This window comes from Podarcis tiliguerta (assembly GCF_965153285.1).
Source record: "Podarcis tiliguerta genome assembly, chromosome: 9".
Classification (NCBI taxonomy): Eukaryota; Metazoa; Chordata; class Lepidosauria; order Squamata; family Lacertidae; genus Podarcis; species Podarcis tiliguerta.
Genome location: NC_139542.1, coordinates 26,102,077 through 26,126,670, shown reverse-complemented (window position 1 = coordinate 26,126,670; position 24,594 = coordinate 26,102,077). Strand labels below are relative to the sequence as shown.

The 24,594-nt window shown below is 40.0% G+C and overlaps 1 protein-coding gene and 1 long non-coding RNA gene across 8 annotated transcripts in view; one reads left to right on the top strand and one right to left on the bottom strand.

Annotated features, from left to right (window-relative positions):
• Nucleotides 1-24,594, bottom strand: part of UGT8 (UDP glycosyltransferase 8) — a 34,943-nt gene that overhangs the window by 7,061 nt on the left and 3,288 nt on the right. For 3 of the 7 annotated variants that reach the window (XM_083457369.1, XM_083457366.1, XM_083457372.1), the window contains exon 2: nt 8,377-9,200. In XM_083457369.1, coding sequence (XP_083313495.1) covers nt 8,377-9,198 — 822 coding nt within the window. In that variant the 5' untranslated portion in view covers nt 9,199-9,200. Of the gene's footprint in view, nt 1-8,376; nt 9,201-15,091; nt 18,748-18,837; nt 18,955-24,594 lie in introns of those variants that run through there. The other 4 variants (XM_083457371.1, XM_083457367.1, XM_083457370.1 and 1 more) reach the window with 4 other exon arrangements.
• LOC310685443 lies at nt 15,770-20,084 on the top strand. The gene is made up of 2 exons (XR_014515265.1): nt 15,770-15,891; nt 19,853-20,084. It is a non-coding gene; the product is annotated as an uncharacterized lncRNA (long non-coding RNA).

The window sequence follows — 24,594 nt, the reverse complement described above, 5'->3', positions numbered from 1 at the left end:
GGACGGATGTGGCAGGACAGTGAAATACATGAGCTATGACCCAGAAGGCCTTAGCCATTAAGTTAATAGGAAGCACTAGGCAAGCGACTCTTTCTTAGCTTTTCATCTACAGCCTGAACTTTGGAGGTAATACAAATTTACATAGATTGTTCCTGAAGACTTTTAAATTTCCAGCACTCTGAGCAGAGTTTTTTAAAATAGTACAAATATACAGTGGTGCCCCGCAAGACGAATGCCTCGCAAGACGGAAAACCCGCTAGACGAAAGGGTTTTCCGTTTTGGAGGTGCTTTGCAAAACAAATTTCCTATGGGCTTGCTTCGCAAGACGAAAATGTCTTGCGAGTTCCTGCGAATTTTTTTCGCTCCCCACCCCCTTTTTCTAAAGCACTAAGCTGCTAATAGCCTTTTAGCAGCTAATCCGCTAATCCCTTAAGCCTTTAATAGCCGCTAATAGCCGCTAAACCGCTAATAGCGCTAATCCGCTAATGGGGTTGCTTCGCAAGACGAAAAAACCGCTAGACGAAGAGACTCACGGAACGGATTCTTTTCGTCTTGCGAGGCACCACTGTAATCCAGAATATTACAATCACTAGAATAATACAAGGCCCACACACTTTTACATGTAACTGGAAAACAAGACGTGAACTTTGCCTCTCATATTCCAGCACAAAGTCAGCCAAATCACTCATGGGAGATCTGATGCAACAATACTGTACATACTTGAAACTTTGGGGTAATGCCAGTAGAATAAGTGATTAATTATATGCTTGCAGAACGTAAACTTTATTTACTTTATTCAGTAGCAAAGATTAGCGCATCACACAAGGAAAGACCTTTTGAGGTAAATCAGTAACCAAGAATAAAAGAATGCTAAAAGAACCCAAATATCTGAAAGTTACAGAATGTTTTTCACTTACTGACTGACACTTCATCTGAGGCAGATTGGGGTTTTTTTGGTCCTAGAATTTTCACAAGCCCTTAGTGAAGTCAACATATTTTCTAATTTAAGGATAGGAATCTTTGAGGTTTCCATATTCCTACACCTCCTGCAACATCCCCATCTCCCTTGAATTGACTAGTGTCCTCATCTAACCCTTCCATGTGCACCTTTTATTATTTCCCTACCAACTCCAAATTGTATACACCCCCCCAACCCCGCAGCACTGCTATTCTTCCTCTTTGTCATATTATCAACCCCTTCTTGCTTGTTTCCTGCAGTATTCAAAAACAGTACTCTCTCCCCTTTCCTCAAGAAACTGTTGTTTGGCCTATCCTTCAATTACTAGAGCATGTTGCATTAACTTCTTCTTCAGACTACTTGGATCTTGACTGTCTCCAGTCTGGCTTCCACCCTCTGCAGGTCACTGAAATCACCCTCATTAAAATCACTTACACATCAGAATGCCTCTGTCTCATCCATCTTCAATTCACTGCTGCCTTCCATACACTTGATTTCTTTAGCCATGACTTTATCCTAAGCTGATTCCACTCCAACCTTATTCCTTCAGTATTTCCACAGTGGAAGTGCTTCCTCTCTCCACTGGAGAGCCATATATTCTTGGCCTTTCTCTCTTCACACACTGTCTCTGTGAGACCTTATCAAATCCCATCCCATTACAATGACAATATCCAGTTTCACATCTCTCTACATGATACTTTTACGCCTTCATCCACTCCTGTATCCCCACCTGATATTTCTCCTTGAATGCTTTAATGTCTTAGCACAGCCAACTCTGAATTTCTGGTTTTTCCACCCAAGCCCTTCTCTCATTGTACTTTCTACTTATTAGTCGACAATGTCTCCTGTCACCCTGCTGTATAGACACAAACCTTTTATCTGTCTCTTTTCTCCCCTATATTTTGCTGTGAAGTCACAATGCTTCTGTGTTTACAGCATGGCAAAAATCTGGCCCTTCCTCTCTATTCCCTTGGTGAAAACTCCAGTTCATATTACAGTCAGCTCTTGAACTAAATTCTACAATATTTGCTTTTATGATCTTCCGTTGACTTATTGGAGGCTTCTCCGTCCCCCCGTCCCCCAGCACTTTACAGGCAAAACCATTCACCTCTTTCATGGATACTAGCCATGATGCCTGTTCTGCCCCTTTTCAAATCTCTATACTGGCTTCCTGCCCACTCCTGAATCCAGCACAAATTTCTTGTTCTTATGCTGAAAGTCCTCCACAGCCTTACATCCTCCTCTCCTCATTCTGATTTCCCTGTCTTCAAATGACATTTGCTTCTCCTTTTCCACCAACTTGCCACTCCTTACCACTCTCCTGTGTCAAATTATAGGGCAGGAACTGCCCTCCTGCACTCTGCAAAGCACCTTACACAGCAGAAGCACTATATAAAAAAGTCCAATTGTAAAATCACAGGTGAGGTCCATCTAAAATGTATTGTATTTATGTAAGTGAAGCCTTGTATGACGACAGCTAGAAGGCAGAACTGACTGGCACGTGCTCATCTTTCTCTAACAGTAGTACAAGGCTAGATATTCCGAATGCCTATAGCATGTACTCATGATGCAGGACAGCACCACGGAAAGCTTCAAGAGGGCAACTTGCTCCTGTGAAGACTGGAGGTGAACTGTGGCCTTACAAGTTCCTCCACCCAATCAACCCATCCCAAACCCCACCTCCCTGTGAGGGAAATTTTGTAGGTTGGTGGCTGGGCCCAGGGAATCCTAAGAAGTGACTGCTCCTAATGGGGACTCAATTTCATATACTGATGGAACTTCTCAGTCAAATCTTTGGCTGCAGGCCTTTGATCTTTATTTTAGTCTTCACTTCAGAAAGCCCAGGGCAGTATGAAGGCAACTTATATTCCTTTTCATGCTTTATTATTAGTAGTAGTATTATTACCAATTTATTGAGTTTATATAACACCCTATATCCGGAGGTCTCAGGGCAGTTCACAGAAAAGATCACAACATATATAATCAGAATAAAAACAACAACCCAATAACCCCCCCCCAAAAAAGAGCCGCATTTTAAAAGGGTATAGGATGTCAAACAGACCAACCAAAGGCCTAGTTATTGGCACTTTTACATCAATATTACCTACCTGACATTTTTGTTTCAACCGTGCCCATCAGAACTGGTCTCATAAATCTGAACTGGATTTGAAAGGGAACCACAAAGAAGGGAAAGAAGGGAAATGTGGATGTTGCCCTGGTCAAAAGTTCCATCAAAGTCATTTGAATTAAAATCCAGAATATTGTTCTAAGGTAAGAATCATATCAAACTATATTTTATCCCTATCAGCAATGGAACTGAGTTAAGTTGATTAGTGGACATGCCTCCTAACACTGATAACATTTCACTAACGAAATAGAAACATGGGCTATTAAGTTAGTACCATTCTGCATACACAGATCTTTCTTCAGAGCAGGTTCTAATCTGGAAATGAGTATTAGCTATATTTTAAACCTAAACTTCAGCTACATTTCCAAAAAATCAGGTTCCATTTAGGAAACTGTTGCAAGGACAAAACATTATGTCAAATCACATGAATTCATATTCTTATGGAAGGTCATACACTTTAGGAGAGGGTTTCAAGCGTGTGAATTAGCACTACTAAAGTGCTCCCTGCAGTTTTGCTTTAACCATTTTAGTATTTATATAAAAAATACAAGATATCAGACAGATATGGTATTGTATTTACAGTACTGTGTGATCTTTGTTCTCTTTGGTTTTTCTAGCTAGCTATTCTGCACAGCTGTGACTATAGTGTGAGGTCCCAGCTGGCAGTAACCAGTGGTGCCTAATACTGAGCTTTGTTTCAGATAAACAAAACACATAAATACAAACATAACTTGGTTTCAGTGTCTGCAGCTCTCTCCCTGTTCAGCTGTTGGAATCAAATATGCAGAAGCATCAGCGCCTATTTGCCCAAGACTTTTGTGAGCAATCATCAATTCACAAAAATATATCTTGATGATGTTACTGTACAAGCCATGAATACATAATTTATAAAATAATTATTTAGAAAAAAACTGAAAGATGAGCTACCTTATTAGTAGGTAAAATTAAGTTTATTGAAGTTTTGTTACAAATACTATATAAAAGGCTACATTTAAAAAGCTTTTACCCCATCATAAATGCTTTCTGGAAAATCAGTGGAGGATATTCTAGGAGAATGCATTTGCTTAAAAATAATAATTTTTAGATGCAATGTTTCACATAAATCTATAAAAATAATTCTTAAATCAGTCTGAGAATATATACTAAGTCTATCCAATGTCTGTAACATTTGTATGAGCAATGGAGTTTCAAAGCACCTCAACATGATGGTACATGTTGTTGCTACAACTTTTATCTAAGAAGGATGTGCATTTTTCTTCTTTTTATTTTTTTATTGTTGATGTATTGTTTGTTGAATCCATGTATTGTTTCTTTTTGATTGCTTTTTCTTTTTATAATTATAAAATATCTAATAAATATTATTAAATATATATATATATTTAGAGCTCTCGTGCACATACTGTGCCTGCCAGAAGCAACAGCAAGTGCCGCTCCAATTTGCAGTGCTGTCAAAGGAGAAGTGAGCTAATCCCCCGCCTTCCTTGCTCCCTTCACTTGCCAAATGGCGAGAGTGCCCCATTTCTGGGTCAGCCTCTAACTGTGAGACCACCATTGCTGGAGAAAGCAAGGAGAGGTGTAGGACAGCACAGCCTCCTCCCTGCTAACCTCTGCACAGTGTGTCCCAAATCTACTACAGTGGTACCTTGGGTTAGATGCTTCAGGTTACAGATGCTTCAGGTTACAGACTCCGCTAACCCAGAAATAGTACCTCGGGTTAAGAACTTTGCTTCAGGATGACAACAGAAATTGTGCGGCGGCAGCACAGTGGCAGCCGGAGGCCCCATTAGCTAAAGTGGTGCTTCAGGTTAAGAACAGTTTCAGGTTAAGAATGGACCTCCGGAACAAATTAAGTTCTTAACCCGAGGGACCACTGTATAGCTGTTACAAGTATAACCATCAGCGGAAAAAGAAACCTGACTGCCCAAATTCTAAACACCAGATTAATTCACAAACACCTGAAAACCAATTCACAATAGTTTGGGCAATATTTCCAAATTTCATATCATCGCTTTAAATTTGCATGAATTGAGCCAAATACAGATCAGTGGCTCTTCATGCGGTAAAACTAATTCCAAAACTACTCAGAATTGTATTGTTCACTGGTAATAGAAATCCCTACTTGAATCCCCAACACTCATTTTTCTACATGCAAATAGCTTCTTATTTGGGGGAGCATTCTGTCGCATTCTCTACCTAAAACTGGCAGTTCTTAGCTCAAAAGAAGCATCACTACCAATATGAAATATGCATTTCATTCAAAGCAGTGATACAATAGTAAGAGCTCCTCCCCTTAGAAATGAAGAAGATTAGTTTAAAGTCAGGGAGGAATGAACTACAGGTTCTTAAATTATTGTTCATGATACAACAATAACAATTAAAATTACATTTCATTACTCAACATTACAACTTATTCTCCCTGAGCTGCAATGGGGTAGGCAGAATGGCTGTAGATCAGTGGCAGAGCACACATGCTTTCCTTGCAAAAGATCTCAGGTTCAATCCACAGCATCTCCAAGTAGGAAAGGCCCCATTTGGAAAAGCCACTTCCAGTCAGGCTACACAATACTGACCAAGAGAAAACTGAGCCTGGCTCAGTAAAAGACAGTTCTCATCATCCCTGTAAACGCTTTCCATCTATGAACTTCCATCTATGAAATTCTACCAGATAACCTAATCACCAGGATTTTTGAGAAAAAGAAAAACTGACTATCTAACAAGAAACATTTCACATTTCTTAAGCACAGAGAAGGAAGGAATAAAGGAAATTATGACCGGTGTTTGCAAATCGGAAAGGCCAAAAACCTAATATATACTGCATTATTTTTAGGTTATGAAAAGCTGCTTCCTGCACCCTCACTATGTTATTTAATAATAATTAAAAATCCTTCCAGCAGCACCTTAGAGACCAGCTAAGTTTGTTATTGGTATGAGCTTCAGGGAATGGAGAGATATTTGCCATTTTGCAGAACATACAAGTAGTGTGTCACTACTGCAACGCCCTATAAATGCACAAACAGGGGGAGAGGGGAAGCACTTTCTCCTTTCTTACCACGTTTTCTTGAGAGGAAAGAAGTGGTACTTTCTGTTCCTTCCTGAAAACTTTCTGGGAGACAGCTGCTAGTACTGTCTTAAAATGGCTCTTCTTTCATACAAGGAGAATGAAGAAGAAAGCAAGAGAGAGTCTCTCATGCCTGAGCTGGACTTCGTCCACAGGTGCATACATACTCATATGCACTACTGGCAAGCAATGCTTCAATCCTCAGTTCATGACTTTGACTTTGAGAAAGAGCGGAGATTTGTCAGTTTTCAATTTAAACCATTTTCCCTCTTACAGGTCACCAATTCACACAAGTGCAAATGCACATAAAGTTACAGCACAAATGTATGTGTGTGTGATTTCATTAGGCTTGCATTCATAACATGCAATTTTTTAAGGAAAAAACCCCACTGAAAATTGATCACTGTACTTAATTCAGAAGGCAAGACGAACAGAACGTACAGAACAAATCTGAGCAACTCTACATATTACTTAAACTGAACAAAAATAGCTTTTTATGCATATGCATAAAGATTATTCAACTAAAATGTTTCATAGCAAAATATCCTATTAAAAATGAGTGAGTTGATGCTGAGAATAATGCTGAACACACTGATACTCTTTCTATGACCAAGTTCAATGAGGCTTACTCCCATGTACGTAGAGATGGGATTATAGTCTTTTAGCTAAAATTTGGGTGGCTGCATTTTCCTTCATTCTTTATGCCTCTTTTCTACTTTTCCTAATCATAATTTTAACATTCTATTTTGGTGCCTGCTGGAAACATTCTTATTTAGACAAGCCTACCCAGATGCTTAGAAAGTTAGTATGAATTTGTTAGTAACAAATTTGTTCATTTGTTTTAGTCTAATCTGCTGTGGTTTTAACTTTCCGCATATTTCAAATTATGGGTGTAAATTTTTTGGTGATAATTTTATTCTTTTATCTTTTTCATAACCTGCTTTGAGGTTTTTTCTAAAATTAAGGAGGGTATAAATTTTATGAAATAAAAGATAAATAAATAATGAGAATTGTGAGAATTATCTACAAGAGTATTCCTATTTACTCTGGGTTCCACAGATTATACTAACACTAAATGTTTAAATCAGGACTCTCAAGGGATAACGTGTACAATGCATTACACAGTCACAAAACCCAAAACTCTCCCTAAAGAGTATTACCAAATAACAAAACTTCCCCAAGATAAAATTGGAACAAAATACGTAGTGGGAAACCACCACTAATAATACCTGAAGAAGTATCCAGAGGGCAGAAGACCAGCAGCTGCCATTCAGATGGGATGGAGAAAGGAATAAAGTACACATGATAAAGAGGACAGGCATATTGGCGGGTGGGGTGGGGGGCACAATGAAGAATCATTCAGAGTGGAGAGAGAAGAGGAGTGTGTACAATGAACAGGACAGGACAGGATAGCCCCTTGAAAATGTTTTTGCAAGCCTGAACCAACTCGAATTAGTTCTCAAACCCTTTCGGGAATTTAAGATGTTGAATTCTTTAGTTCAAAAACCTCAAGTCCATTTGGGAGCATGCAAACCCTTGTGTACAGCTAAAGTAACTGTGGACTGTGGCATTTAAATCACCACTCTGTCATAGGCTCACTGTCTACCATATGTAGGCTATCCAAACCCAGCTGCTGCTGCTCTCTGTATGCTCCACAAAGCCTTGGGGATCCATGCCCATCTTTCCCCACTACCCAGCCAATGAGCCATCAGCTGGGCAGCGGAGAAAATATCCGTTCCTTTGCTGCTAATCAGAACGGAAATAGGCATTTTGTGCACTCTGCCTGCCTGTGTGCATGCATTTCTATCTATGCAGTCCCCAATCCACCAGGCTCTGCCATCTGCAGCCTCAGAGACAAGATTGCACATTTCTGCTGTATACCTGGATGTTGGCTGGTTTCTCACTTAGGAGATTAAGAACCGTCACAAGTATGTTATCTGCTACAATCACAGATAGATAAATTTGCTCCTTGTTTCTTGCCTAATAACCTCCAGACTAAAATTCATTATGATTAAATAGTTGAGGTGTTATCTGCCAGTCTAGCAATCTGTGCACTAGTCCTAGAAATAAGTGAGCATATGAAACCTTATTACAAAATACACCCGTTCTGTGATCTTGAGAAGCCACAGAAAAATATTAGTAAGTTTAAAAACAGAGTATAAAACAGTAATTATACGAAATCATCATACATAAAGGTAAAAAACAAAAACAAAAAAACTCTGCAAACCTTACTTCTGGTAGAGGATTGGCTGGTCTGGTAAGGATTCCTCCCACATACACAACATTTGGAAGGGTGGGTCTTGGAAACTCTAGTGCTACATCAGTACACAGCATCCACAGGCTAGAATCATGAACCAAGTCATACATGGACCTTGCTGGCTGTACATTGTACTTGTGCATTATCCTTTCGTATTTTGGCAGAACCAAAAAGTTGACTCCAAATCTTGAAACCAGGTATACAACAGTGTTCTTAAGCCTCTCTAGCAAGTTCATATGATCTGTGAGAAGTGAATTAAATTCTGGAACATATGCTAAAGGTGATGGAGCACCTACTTCTGCTGGATACCAAAGTCCAGTGGAAAAAACCGCGTATTTAATCCCTAAAAGATGAGCAATAACAAATCCACACATTTCATTAGGATCCACTAGCAGCAGGTCAAATTTTTCCTGTTTCAGGGCATGCAGGAGCTTCTTGTTGCCTACAATCATGTCACAATTCTTGGAATAGTGTTCCAGAATGTCAAACAGTTCCAGGGCTGTTAGTCTCCCAGAAAAGATACTCCTCATTTTGGATTGAAGAAACTCATCTGAGGTGCTGGTATTAAAGATTCCTGGGTAACGCTGCAGTCTATAGTGATTAGATGGAGGGATGTCTCTGCCCTCAGACAGAAGGAAAACTGTTTGGTGGCCTTGCTCGTGCAAGGCTGAGGCCAGGGTCTTGAAAATATACAGATGGCTTTCAAACATAATTGGCGGCACAATAACGATTTTGGCAGCCCTTGAGATTCCGACAGCGCTCCAAAGAAGAATGAAAAATGGAATGTAAGACTTCATAGCTGAAATGACAAACAAAAAGAATTACTTCAACATATGTTATTCAGAACATAAAAAATAAACACTGCCCAGTAACAATGTGAACTATCTGATATTTTAAACTCCAACATCACATTGTTCATTATTATATCATGTAAACAATGTACCCTGAACAAGAGATGGGGCAAAGTTCTAGTTACCCCATTGGGTTAGATGCATTTCCAGAGAGGACCCAAGACTTGACGCTTTCTGGTCCATTCCAGAATTACATCTCCCCACTATGCCTGGAGGTCTTCAGACCACTAAATGGCCAGTGCTCAATGTAGCTGCTTGCTTGACATGAAATAAACCTCAACAGATGAAGTGAGCCCAAGTGCTGCCTGGGAGACATCCCAGGACTCCTCTTGTCTTTTCCAAGGCTCCCTGCATGCCGGGTGCAGTCACTGAAGAACTTCTGATGCACTAGGCATCCCATTGACTTCTCCACAGCCAAGAATTAGGAGATGGCCAATTTCACTGTCCTCTGAGCACACTGAAAAACTACATGCTGTGCTAGGCTCCTTTCATACAGCAAGAGTAAATTGTAGAATCCCTTCTGGATGCTTCCCTGTCCTCTGGAATTTTGGTGGAGCATTTGTTTCACTCTCCATCAGAACTTTTCTGGACTCTGCACCACAAAGTCACAAGATTTCACAAGTCATTTTATGGGGCACAAGTCACTCCAACATCAGTCACGTATGATTTCATAGGGCCTGCTCCATCTTATTTAACACTAAGTGCAACTTTCAAGAGATAAATAGATGGGAGAATCACAGAAAGTATTAATAGTTAATGTCAGTCAATGCAATCAGCTTAAATACAACACATAAGTATCAAGTCTGAAAACTGCCCAGAACCATGAGTTTGCAGTCACCTGTATGGTACCAAAATACTACCCACCGCTGCTGCAGTTAAGAACCGTGTGAACTCATAGCACAACACAATAGAGGCTATTTCAACAGACCGCAAGATAAAACTCATCTCTGAATAGGCAAATTGTAGAAAAATATTAAAATGAAAATTCAGTGCATTAATAAAATTATATGCATAATATAGCACATTCTATTAACACATAATTAATATGATCCTCAGTTAATAAAAACCGTATTAGCAACTACTGCCTCTATAAATAACATAATTCGCTCCAAGTGGTGTCATAATTTTGTCTTTTAACCTAATTCAAATTATATGAAAAATAGTATAGTATTACAAACAAACCAGAATATGTATATTTTCTAGTTACAACTGCCCATGTGATCAATTAATCATACATTTCATTATTTAAAGCACAAATTAAACTTTTCAACCCTCATTTTTTATTCCTAAAATTAACATAAGCACAAATCTGTAGAAAGCCCAGGGAAGAAGAAGAAGATGATGAAGAAGAAGAAGAAGAAGAATTTACATGCCTCCCATATGACTGGGTTGCCCCAGCCACTCTGGGCCGGCTTCCAATAATTAGAAACATTAGTCAATAATGTTCCAATAATTAAAAATTTCAGTAATTAAAAACATAGTTATTTCCTTTACATCTGACGGGAAGGCGTTCCACAGGGAGGGCGCAACTTCCAAGAAAGTCCTCAATAGTAACAAACCCAACATTTTATGCAAGCACCCAATTGTTACATATTTCCCAGAAAGCCTCTATCATTTTAATTGGCCGTCACGCCTTCTGTAATAGTGCTTCCTCTCATTCAGAAGAACTCCACTGGGTAGAAGATATTATGTGTGATTACAGTGTAAGTAAGCAGCCATTCCCTTATTATCACATCAATTAAAATCAATAGGAAGAGTCATGCACTTCCCTTGAAACATATTAATTCATTAAATTTAGTGTAATGTACGTCACAGATCTCACACCATGGTCTCCAGTGCTGGATCTAAAAGATGGGCAACCCTTTCAAGATTACCTATGTGTCCCTTCTGAACTGAAACATTCTCAAATGAGCTATAGGAGCTACTGGCAGGTGCAAAGGTACCCACAGGCACCACACTGCCTATTCCTTTGCTGAGAGCGTGCTTGAAACTTACTTCCTTGCATGTTTATACTTATTATACAAATTCTGGGAGATTTTTTTTGAAGTGTTAAATCAGAACAAGCAACATTCTGAGTTTCTGGATGAGGTAGTGTGCATTTGCAGTTAAAGTAGAACTTGTAGTTTGACATGTGATAAAAGCAGAAGGGTAAGAGAGCAAGCGATTTGGACAAACACCATAATGGTCAAGGAAATCTTTATCTCAGGGACAGTGGGAGCCAGTGCTGCTTGAAGAATGTGCAGAAGCAAAATGTATATGAGATCAAATGCTTACTTCACAACACATCAGAAAAAAATCTTCGTCAAGTGTTGCATCTGAAAATATATATATAAATGCTTTGGAAAAGTATGAACTACTACTGCTTATCTTATTACATTTTTTTTTTTTTTAACCAACTGCACAACTTTCAGTGAAGTATACGCCGCACTTCCAGGGTGCCAGAAAAGTTAAGCCACCTGGAGAAAATGACTTTGGGAAAATAATTCATGATTTTTTAATGATGAAGGCTAAAAAAATAAGGCTTAAGACAGAACTGATCTATTTATGAAATGCTTCCAGCTGTGCTCATCCACTAGAATAATAATTTTTTTAAAAACAACAACAACAGGATAACACCTTTTTTTAACCAAAAGGTTATAAAATAGCTTTGAAGGACTCTTACTCAGGCTGGCTATTATGTTAAACAAAAACTGCAAAAACAGTGTATGTTTAGGGTACAGCAAAAAAGACCCAGTGGAGCCATACTGTAATGTTATTTCAAAAATGCAGAAAATGTACTCTCAGAATGAAAACAGAAGCTTTTCTTTCATGATTTGCATGGGATGAAGGAGATGTATTTCATGACTGCTATGTACTGGGATTGTGGTATGCATGTGGGAGGAGACCCAAAGGGCAGGCTTGGTCCATAACCACTTATATTAAACAAAACACACCGAGAGCAAAACTTAGCTATGTATAGATACAAGCTCATACTAGTACAAGATAGAATGCATAATGGCTATGGAAACAAAACTGTGTAAACACCATATAGTTAAACTTTAACCATTCTAACAGCCTATCAAATAAACTAAGCTTCTGCTTTAGCTCTGCAGGGAAGGGCTCAACAAACAGTTAAAACATAAGAAGCCAAATAAAAGAATAAGAGAGATTTAGTTCAGCATGTTGCTTTGGCTGAGACCTTGCAGAGTTATAGAAACTGTCCCTACACTACAAAACAATCTAGAAATCTCAGTCTTGCTTTCCCACCAAGTAGGATTGCCGGGGGTGGGGGGGCAGAAGAAGCTCTCAGTGGTGCCAATGTGACCTTTTACCCCCACCACCACTCTGTATGCTATCCAGCAGGAAATTTTGGGGGGAGTTGCAGCAAGTGGGAAGGGTTTTCTAAGCCTACGTGCTGTGCAGGAACATAATTTATGTTGGGAAGGGAAGGATCAAGAGAAAGAAAATATGGGGTGGCCCTATCTGTCACTGTCTTTGGAATATGATTTATTCCACTTATGATAATCATGATTTCATAGAAACAGCACAAAACTATTACAGTGGAGACAGGGCCAGCAGTCAAACCCCATTAAAACATTATTTACCTTCCAGCTTGTCCCTGGCCATCTATGGCCCCACTAATATATTATTGGTTGGGGCCATAGATTATGGCCAGGAATGCAGCTCTCAAGAAAAAGTGACCCACCTCTGTTTTTAGCTGTTGGTTTTTACATTGCAAGACACCCTGGAAACCATTTTAGGCTTAAGGGGTGTGGTATAAATACTTGTAATTCACTTTTTTTTAAGCATTCAGAATTAAATCTATTTATTAAAAACCATAAATGGAAGATGAACTTGCCTGGTACTGGCAATCCTCTTCCCTGCTCCGAAAGAAAAAAACAGCAGGGGAAAGAAAAGGCAGACCAGTTGGGTCAACATGTAACCTTCCATAAGGGCTGTCCTATAGGCTAATCTGCACGTCCACGCTTGCACAAGTTTCTCCTTTAAGTCTTACCATGAACTGTAAGACTTAAGAAGAGAGTTGGAAAAGGTTCAGTAAAGGGCAACCAAAATGATCAAAGGGATGAAACAACTCTACCATGAGGAAAGATTGCAGCATTTGGGTCTTTTTCATTTAAAGCAAAAGTGAGTGAGAGGAAACATGATAAAGGTTTATAAAATTATGCATGGCATGGATACAGTCATAGACAAGGCTATGATGGCCATGTACTGCTTCCAATGTCAGAGGCAGTATGCCCCTAAATACCAGTTTCTTGGAATTGCAGGCACGCAGAATGCTTTTCACTCATGTCCCACTTGTCCCACTTTTCACTCATGTCCCACTTGGGGGCTTCCCACAGGCATCTGGTCAACCAAGATGTTGGGCTAGATAGGCCATTGGCCTAATCAAGCAGATTTGTCTTACATTTTTAGCTGTGACCTCGTTCAAACAGATGCAACAAGATTCATGCAAGCACAATGTCCAAGGACACCCACTTTACACTGCTTATGCTGTTAAACCTGTACATTCAAGCTGTACAAACATAGTTAACTAATATAGGCAAGCTCTGTATAGAAACCAAAGATTTTATGGTATTGATGAAGTAGAGCTTAAAGCTTATAATGTAAGAGAAGAAAAGGTACACTCTTTAGAGCGTGTTTTACAATTGCACCACACTACAGGTATACACACGTTTCCAAAACACTCAAGCAACCTATCCCTTGCAATCACAGGCACAACTATGAGCCAAACTACTGCATGGCCTAAACACTGTGCAAAATCTACCTATTCCCCTCCTGCTGATAGAAATGGGTTGGCTCTGAGCTGTCCTTAGTTTTGAGTGGAATGTGGGTATTACATGATTGCAGCTCATGGCAGAGGCTCTGTGACTGGCCTGTGGTTTTTCCAGGCCATGGCTTCTAGGATTGCTTAGAATTTGCGAGAGCTGACTAGCAGTTTGTTTGTGCTGATACTGGTCACGGAATTATGTCAGCACAACACATAGGGTTTGTAGATTGTAGACATAATTCTAAAGCAAGCCAGCTTTCCAATGAGTACATCCTTAACAATATCATCTATAGGTCTTACTGATCCACCAGATAGTCATTACGGTCAGTAGCCCCAGAACTATGAAACTACTTCAAAAGCAAGCAGGGCAGACAGAACCAAGCCTACAACTAATGTCCCCATTGCCTCTTTTCACCCAGATAACAACAATTCCAGAATGGGATTTCAGCTGCCTGCAGGGAGAGGGTTCTACCCTCCTTGCCCATACATCCTTTTTCATTTTAAAATTCAACTCGTCTGTGGATGAGGAAAGTTCCACATGCTTATAAAAATGAAACAGTGGCTATTGCATCTAATTCGCACCCCCCCCCCCTTCCCTAAATGAGATGTTAAAGCAAATCAGTACTGGAAAGCAAAATGGATAAACACAGCTTTACAACCCATTATTTCTAACATGCTAAAGCTCAATTCTCATAACAATCGGAAGCTGGTCATTTAAACATACTCAATTTTTACTACCTCTCTCTATGGGATACCTTTTACCTACAGTACCTTTAATAAGGTGAAGTGTTTGAAAACTCCTTTATCAACTCAGAAAATACTAGAAACATCAAAAATAAACAGCAGTCCTTTACACACTTCTCTCTATATAAGCCCCACTGAAACCCGTGGGACTTACTTCCAAGTAAACTCAGATAGGTATGACCTGCATTTTTGCCAATCATTAAATATCTCTATTCTCAATAGAAGAATTGACCAAATTACAATATATAAGGACATTAATCTCTCTGATATTTCAGCCACAGGTGAAAAAGTCCAGGGAAATAGGGAAAACACTGTTAAACACATTACCTCATTTCTTTCTTTGTTCAGTTCACTTCGCTCCTTCCTGAGCAGTTTAAGTCTCTTCAGCAAGAAGAAAAAGTCATGGCTAAAGAGAGGCTCTTCAAACCAATTAGCAGCACTTTAGTGCCAGCAGCTCAGCAATCTTTACAGCCTCAGTCTCACTCATCATGTTACCAGGAGGTTTTAAATTACTTGTTACATCATAAGAGATAGCAAAGCAGGGCAGGACTCTTAGCACATTATCTGCTTAATTAATATGTCTTTAACCTCTTGAAATCGCCATTCCAATCCAAATTAACAATTAATTAGTTATAACAGTTTAGCAACTCTACTTCACTGTCAGACACTGACGACTGTGCTATGGAAACATCCCTGAAGCTGAGACAGTAAGGCATACAAAGTTATAGGTACCACCACCTCAGAGACAGTGCCACACACACCAGCAACTGTTTACTTTCTATCCTACTTCTTTTACTTTACTTTCTTTGCCTGCGAAATAAAGATCTTGATAGTTCTCCAGAAAGACCCCCGTCTGACCCAAGAGCCAGCTCAATTATCAAGTTCCCTCAATCAAGAGACCATCCCCTGTTTGTGTTGGAATTTCAGTTAGAATGTGGTGGTTTGAAATCAAGAAAGCCATTTCTGAACAGTTCCAGCCAATAGGCTTCAGTTATGCAATTAGGTCAGAGAAAGAGGAAGGTGATTAGCCAAATGTGCCATTTATGATGCTCCAGGGCCTTTATGAACTCAGGCAGTGATTTCAAATTGTTCTGCAGGGAACGTCCTGATCATGTTTTGCCTCCAAGGTATATAAAATAGGCACAACAGCAAGTTTTGGAAGAATAGCTTCAGTTGGTATAATTGTTTTTAATTACACAGAGCTTTCCATAAGGAAGAGTTTAAGAGTCCTTTATTCCTGGCTACATGGAAAGCAATCTAGGCTACTAATATAGTGTATGATAAGCAGAAAGCCGAATTACGTAAGGTACTCGACATAATGAACATTGGTCTAACTGGTTTGTTCGTTTTGCCAAAGTTGTTGTGTAACTTGAACAACACAGAGACACTCTATAAAGAACATTAGAAGAGGCGACAGTGACCCCACAGACATGGATGCTGATTCCACCCCCCTTCTGTTTATTCATTGGTCATCTGAATAGGGTTTTTGAGAGAAGAGCAAAAATATTTGCATTTGTAGACTACTCTGTTCCATACATAATTGTAAACACGTCTTCTGCTGTCTGACTGATTAAGAATTCTATGCAGTTTAGTTAAAGCAGTGAACTTGCAGAACACAACTTTGTGGGTGGAAACACTTAGGGTTTTACATACTGTTCCTGGCCACATAATAATATACAGTATACTACTTGTACTCTTACTCTGCCCTATGATCTACATAGATGGGCGGACTAGAACTGAAGTTAATAAATATATTGCAGAATCACTCATTTTTACAAATGGTATGCCTAATATTATGAAACAGCCTTACTGTGCTACTGTTAGGAATTCAACTGATTTCAAAAGGTTTTTTTCATGAAATAAAAATATAAGTATTTGCAAAACCAGGGGTCTATATTGCAAGTTGCAGTTTCTTCTGTAGGAATGTTCTTACACTGCTTGCTCTGTGCATTCCCTCTCACTTTTATGGGTGATAACTCAGTAGTAGAGCATACGCTATGCACACGAAAGATCCCATATTTATGCACCACCACCCCCCAAAACCCTGGGGGACACGGGTGGCGCTGTGGGTTAAACCACAGAGCCTAGGACTTGCTGATCAGAAGGTCAGCGGTTCGAATTCCCGTGATGGGATGAGCTCCCGTTGCTCGGTCCCTGCTCCTGCCAACCTTGCAGTTCGAAAGCACGTCAAAGTGCAAGTAGATAAATAGGTACCGCTCCAGCGGGAAGGTAAACGGCATTTCCGTGCGCTGCTCTGGTTCGCCAGAAGCGGCTTAGTCATGCTGGCCACATGACCCGGAAGCTGTACGCCAGCTCCTTCGGCCAATAAAGCGAGATGAGCGCCGCAACCCCAGAGTCGGCCACAACTGGACCTAATGGTCAGGGGTACCGTTACCTTTTACCGAAACCCTGGGGAGCAATTGCAACTCAGTGTAAACAATAGCTAGCTGGATGGGTCAATGGTCTGATCTGGTATAAGGCATTTTCTGATTTTCCTGCTTCATCATAATCCACAATGTAAAAATCAAAGTTGATCTAAGTTTCAAAGTAAATAATAAATTTCACTGATTTGATAATAAAAAAATTACTGTGGAAAACATTTAGGGGAAATCAGAGATATATTGCTAAATGATTCTCCCAGTAGCCTATACACCTATGTAACACAACTTTTATCAGTTTTGCCACTTAAACATATAGCACATATCTGTACTGCACAATTAACCTTATTATACATTTGTGTAAAATAAGCCCAGGACTGCAGCAAGAAGTTTTGCCAGGCATTCTGTTTTATCCAAGTGCAGTCAAGAGTCCACAATAAATTAGCATATGAATCTGCACTAGTGCTGACACTGAAGGTCACTTTTTAGGATGAGAAAAAACAACATAAGCCATGCGGTATTTTAAACATTAGTAATCCTGCTCTAAATTATAGAGCGATATACCTCTTTGAACACGTCAGGAGTAATATATATTTTTTTTCATTGCTGAATGTCTAAAAACCTGATTTCCTTCGTTTTCCAAAAGAAAGTTAATCACACAATGAAATTATATAATCCTCCGAATCACCCTTCATACATACATCTGACAAAGCTTATGGCACCATAAACCCTATAGCTAATAGCATTTACTTATTCCTATATTTCCACAGCAGTGTCTTTTTGAATATCTGAACTTTTGAAATGTCTCCATAAATAGGTCTTTCTAAAGAAATCAAAGAACTTAATCTTGAATGCAGTTTCTTATAGATGAGTTTTTAAAGATCATAAGAAATACAAAGGAACAGGAATACCCTCCCCCCTTTTATCTCACTTGAGAGCTTACTTGAGTTTACTATTATTTACCACTAACATCAATTTTGCCCAATATGTGGTTATATAAAATTTATCTTATATCGCTACCATCAAAGCATTTCAGCTATCTTTCTTAAATAAACTGGCCGCAGACTTCAATTCACGGTTTCCTAAAGAGTTGAACAAGCATAATCTGAAAGCTGAATGGAAAATGTATGAGCATAATCACCATCTTTTTACCTGCTGAGGCCTGCAGTGTGTTACAAAGCAGCATTGCCGGAGGAACAGATCCCTAATAGAAAATCCCTCTGAGAGAATATCCAGTACAGGAGAGGGAGACAAAGGAACCATCTAACATGCAGTCTGTAAGCAAATATACAACCAGAAATAGTGAAGAAATAGAAAGCAATCAGCTTGCGCTGAAGGTTCCAGAGGAGAAGAAACATACATAAATGAACAGGACACTCCAGGGCTTCAGAAAGATGAAGGCCTACCTAAGGCCTTTACAGATTTCCATCTAGGGCAGGCTGACAAATTGTCATGTTAAAATGAGGAAAAACTGCAGATAAAGGCATGCATGCTTCATCTCCCTCTAGAGGGCCGGAGGACTTGAATCTCAGATTACTTGAGAAATTAACATATTTTAAGAGTTAATCTTGCCGGCTTCATCTTTTTACTGCTAATTTATACTGTCTCTTATAACGCAGAGTTCCAAGGCAATATTACTCACGAAACATTGACAGGTGGAAGCACGACAGGCTTGTGGTTAAAAGTCTTTCCAACCTTATAAAAGGAAGCATCAAGCTCTTCAGTATGATTCCATGTGATACAAACCAGTGGACAGTATGAATTAAATTTCCTAATTTTAAACCAGGCTTCCTCAAACTCGGCCCTCCAGATGTTTTGAGACTACAATTCCCATCATCCCTGACCACTGGTCCTGCTAGCTAGGGCTCATGGGAGTTGTAGGCCAAAAAACATATGGAGGGCCGAGGCTGAGGAAGCCTGTTTTAAACCATAGCATCTGTGGGTGGGGGCATCTACTGAAGGATAACCACAAACAATTCTACGCAAAAAGATAGAATAATAATAATAATAATTTATTATTTGTATCCTGCCCATCTGGCTGGGCTTCCCCAGCCACTCTGGGCGGCTTCCAAAAAAAAATTAATTAAAATACTCTAATACATCAAACATTAAAAGCTTCCCTAAACAGGACTGCCTTCAGATGGCTTCTAAAAGTCTGGTAGTTGTTGTTCTCTTTGCCATCTGGTGGGAGGGCATTCCACAGGGAGGGCGCCACTACTGAGAAGGCCCTCTGCCTGGTTCCCTGTAATTTGGGAATATTTGGATTTCTGTCTTACTACGTTTGGCTTGGTACAAGGTAGCTATCCTGATGTCACACCAGTAGGCTACCCTTTACTCATTAACATTATGAATCGCACTGTACAATTATCAGGAGGAACGCCATGCTGCTAGATAATTTCAGGCATCAAACACACTTCCAGACAACCTGCATATGAATAGCTCTATTCATGGATGGAAGCAGACGCTCCAAGTGTCCCTATTTTCCACGAACAGTCCCGGATTTACAGAAGCTGTCCTAGTTTCTGATTTGATGCCAGAATGTCCCACTTTTCCTTAGGACGTCCCTATTTTCATCAGAGAAATGTTGGAAGGTATGGAGTTATGCAACCCCCAAGCCAAGGAGATAAGTAACTATACTTGAAAATTGCCTAGGATTTTATTGTAATGTGCTGCGTTAAATTCTGTATGATTTTTAATTGTATTTCCACAGACATGCCACAGACCACCTGAATGATGCTCACTCTGATCTAGATTTTACCAGAGCTGCAAGGGGGGAAAAGACAAGAGAAAGTGACCCTCTTGACACTAACTCTACAGGAATATACAAATGAACATCAGGTTGTTGCAAGACCGAAAAAAAGAAACTCTAGGTCAGAAATTATTAGAAAGAATATCGGAAAAAGTATCATACTGCAGCTAAATAAATTTATTGTGCAGACATATTTAAAGTATTGTTTGTAGTTCTGCATACACAGTCATACTTATTAAGTTATCTGATCATAAAATTTCATATCCTTTAAAAGCAAGTTAAACAGCTTATACGATTGTAAAGCAAAACCAGACAAAAGCAGCTCTGTATAGATTAAACAAAACAGAAGAGGTGGGTCCCACAAAGATTCCTCAACTGCCAAAGGCCAAGGTAAAGACACATGAGCCCAGCATACAATGGAAGCTGTATAATGAAACTGCTAGGCACACGTCTGTGGCGAAAGGAGTTCCACAATTTAGGAGTTACCACAAAGAAAGCCTTCTCCTGCATTGCCATTCACCACACTTCAGAGGGTGGTGGAACCTATCAAGAGAGCTTCTTTCCTGTTTTTAACACCTGATGGGGTCTGTTGGAATAGATGGTGCATTTCAGACATTTGAGGCCTAAGTTGTTTATAGCTTTAAACATCAATATGAACATCCTGAATTAGGCCTGAAACAAACTAGCAACCAGAGCAGCTGTTTTAAAACCCAATTATATGTGCTCCAAACAGTCTACCTGATCAGTGACACAGTCACTGCATTTTGGGCCAGATTTCCCAATCATCAAGGGCAGCCACACATAGAGTTTCTTGCAGCAGTCCAGCCTGGAAGTTAAAAGAGTATGGATCTAAAATTCCAAAGAGACTGGAGTAAATTCATTGACTATATAAATAATAACTGTAGAAGTTTGAAGACACTAGCAGGATTGAAATAAATCCTACGATGTAGACTTCATAATATAAGACTAAACTGTAAGATATAGATTTGAAAAGGGAAAGCTTGTTGGCGGGATGGAGGGAAGTCATAAACTTGGCAGAGCAGTAGGGAATGAGATTGGTAGGCGCATATTGGAAATTATTGTTTATTATTTAAAGTGAAAGTTCAATAAAAATTATATTAAAAAAGAGAGAGCATGCAGTATGGTAGCCAAGTAATCTCTGCCCAGCACTGCCTGTAGCTCACAAACCAGCACCATAGCCAGAAAGAGGCACTGGAATATAGCTGAAAATTGGTGCCAAATGGACAATTTAAATGGTCAAGGGTTTGGAGAAACTTTCTCATAAGAAAAAGAGTGACTAATGGGTCTATGTTAGATAAATCCATAAACAATGTGGAAAGAATAAAAACAGTCCAAATTTTAGTACACTAAGGCTACAACTTAAGTGGGGGTTATGCTCCAGGGATACCACCTAAAGCCAAAATTGCGTATAGCCAAAACACATTGGGTTTAATGACAGGTGGGATTACCAAAGTAATTTTTCCTGGAACCCTGTCCCATTTCCATACCCTTGTTATTTTTATTTTTTTCAAATATTTGCCACACATGTAAAGCTAAATACATACAAATTACCGTAAATGCACATAAATCAAGGTTTTGCTGTATATGAGAATTTGTTAACACAAATTAAATAAGTAGAGCCCTCCTGGCAGATCAAAAACCTGCTTAATCCAGCACGTTGTTAACAACCGTGGCCCCTATGAGAAGCCCAAAATCAGGATATTAATGCAATAGCAACTGGTATACAGCAACATGCTGCCTCTGCCATTATGACTGACAGCCTTATGCTGGGCATGTCCAAAGTCCATTTTGGGGGGCCTAATCTGGCCCACCAGTCGATTTAATCCAGGCCCCATGGCAGTATATGTCCTGAGGTAAAATCCTTAAAAAAGCTCAGCAACTTCGGTCGACCCCCACGCATGTTCACTTCATCAAATCTGACCCTCTCTGAAAAAAGTTTGGGCACCCCTGCCTTATGCTTTATGAATTTGGTTAATCCTGTTTTAAAACCATCTAAACTGGTGACCATTGAAAGTAGCTTCAGAACATATAAAGTTGACATATGACTTGTCAATAAGTATGCAAAATTTACTAGTCTGTGGAAAAAAATTACTAGGCTGATTGCTTATATATCTAATAATAATTTGTGGTTCCAAATTAGGCAGATTTAACTTTTGTAAAGCTTTGTCCTGTCTAGTCTGGCCCAGCCGAAGACATGATGATGTGTGAGGCAAAACAGCAAATGCTGATCCCACCACTCAAGTCAAGGTACATGGTAAAGTAAAGGTCCAGTCGTGGCCGACTCTGGGGTTGCGGCGCTCATCTCGGTTTACTGGCTGAGGGAGCCGGCATACAGCTTCCGGGTCATGTGGCCAGCATGACTAAGCTGCTTCTGGCAAACCAGAGCAACGCACGGAAACGCCGTTTACCTTCCCGCCGGAGCAGTACCTATTTATCTACTTGCACTTTGACGTGCTTTCTTTGACGTGCTTTCGAACTGCTAGGTTGGCAGGAGCAGGGACCGAGCAACAGGAGCGCACCCCATCAAGGGGATTCGAACCGTTGACCTTCTGATCAGCAAATCCTAGGCTCTGTGGTTTAACCCACAGTGCCACCCGCGTCCCAGGTACATGGTACCCGCCCCCCAAATCCCACAAGTACTTGCCCCAGGTAGTAATATTACAATAATACTAACTTACCTAACAACTTGCTGCATTTCATAACCCCAAAAATCAGCCACCCCCTCATTTTGTGTTTGGAGATGCTCATTATCACAATTAGATGGAAGGCAGTTTAGAAGTGTACAGGCATTTGTTTACACCACGCATAGTTCAGCAATAAAAAATTATTGGCTCTTTCCAAATCCCCTGGCTTCTTCCCACTTCCATTTTGCATGAAGATGATGGGCACTCCTCAAGAAGCCTGATAAATCTGTAATCCTATTTCTACACCTTTCTTTCTATGCCTCTTTCCCAATTTTTATTATATAACTCAGCCCCTTCATTTTTCCTCACTTCAGGCACCCACCCAATCACTGTTTCTCACTTTATCAGCAGTGTCATTTCACATTTTAGAGTTGGGGGTATCATCAGTGAGTATGAAGAATTGTGTGCAAGAATAAAGAAATTGCTTCACCTCTTCAGATTTCAATACAGTGGTACCTTGGGATGCGAACGGGATCCGTTCCAGAGCCCCGTTCGCATCCCGAATGGAACGCAAGACGCGACGATGCGTCTGCGCGTGCTGCGTTTCACCACTTCCGCGCACGCGCGTGACATGATTTTGAGCATCTGCGCGAGCAGCGAAACCCTGAAGTAACGCTCAACTCGAGGTATGACTGTAAATTGTGGCTAGAACATTTGTTGTGACTAGTATAGCTAGTTTTTTAAAAAAATCTCGTAACAACTATTGAACCTTCATGACTTCTGGCCTACTTACACAGACCCATTTAAAATGTATATATAGCTGAAACTCTGAGCTCCTGAGGAGCACTCACATGTGAGCTAAAAGGCAAAAGGTAGGACCAATAACCTTTTCCTTTTATGGCACCCCAGTATTTCCAACAGCATGGCCTCCTCCCCTTCACTCCCCCCCCCCAATTCTCACTTAGCCCAAACCTCATTCGCCTCCCCAAACGTCATTCACCCCCAGCATTTCTTCCATTTTAACCAAGCCCCATTACCAAACACCGCTCCTTGACTTCCACCAGACTTGTCCCGAAACAAATTCTCCCAATTCAATGTCACCTTATTTTGCTAATTTATGCCAACGTCCTTTGTCAAGCCGTGCTATGGCTTACTCCTATTTCTCTGGATTGCATAGCTTGAGTAAAACATTAACCTTCATCAAGGTTTGGAAGAGGGAGCTCCATTAGTGTACAAAAATGCATAACCTCCACCCAAAGTGCTGGTGTAGGGCAGTGGTGCCTTCAGGGCAGGACTTTGGGCAGAAGTTCCTAGTCCTATCCAGCAAAACGTGCATGCCCTCCCCCATGCAGCATGACTGGTTCACCACATTATCAAGTATAGGAATAAATACACATTATTATCTCAAGCTTAGTTTCATTTTTCCTGGCTGCACCACTAAAACAAGGTAACTGGCAAATCTGTCGCGTTCTGTGCCTATTTATCTGCTCAAACATCAGGATGAGTCAAGAAGAATGTTTACTTTTCCTTGAAGTAATATCTACCTCCCCTTTATATGTGGTTGATCATATATAAAAATATTCTCTACTGTACCAGCCTGAAACTGGTACAGCAAAATCTCAAGAGAATAGCCTGTCCCACGGTCTACCCTGAACAGCAGAAGCCAGAAGGGATTCAGGTGTGGCAGTGGATCTGCAACTCTCATCATCCCTCAGGGCATAGGCTAGCATTGTTCTGTAGGACTGGAGAGATGTAATTTCAGATAGCCACAAATTGACGTTGTGCCAGGCACTATTTCTCAGGCTATGCAACCGCACAGGGTGCTTGTCAAGATAGCATTTGGCAGTATCTTTGGAGGAAAGATAGAGGATACGAATGTGGTACATTAAAAATAAATGATTATGTTATGTCACTATTTCTATTTTGACTAATATAAATTCCAATTTTTAAAACAAATCATAATCCAGTAATGTCTAGCAACCATCACTGTGAGATAGTTTTGGTTGAACTTAATTGCATACTGTATGGAAGGGCAAGTTAGCAGCCAAAATATTTTAA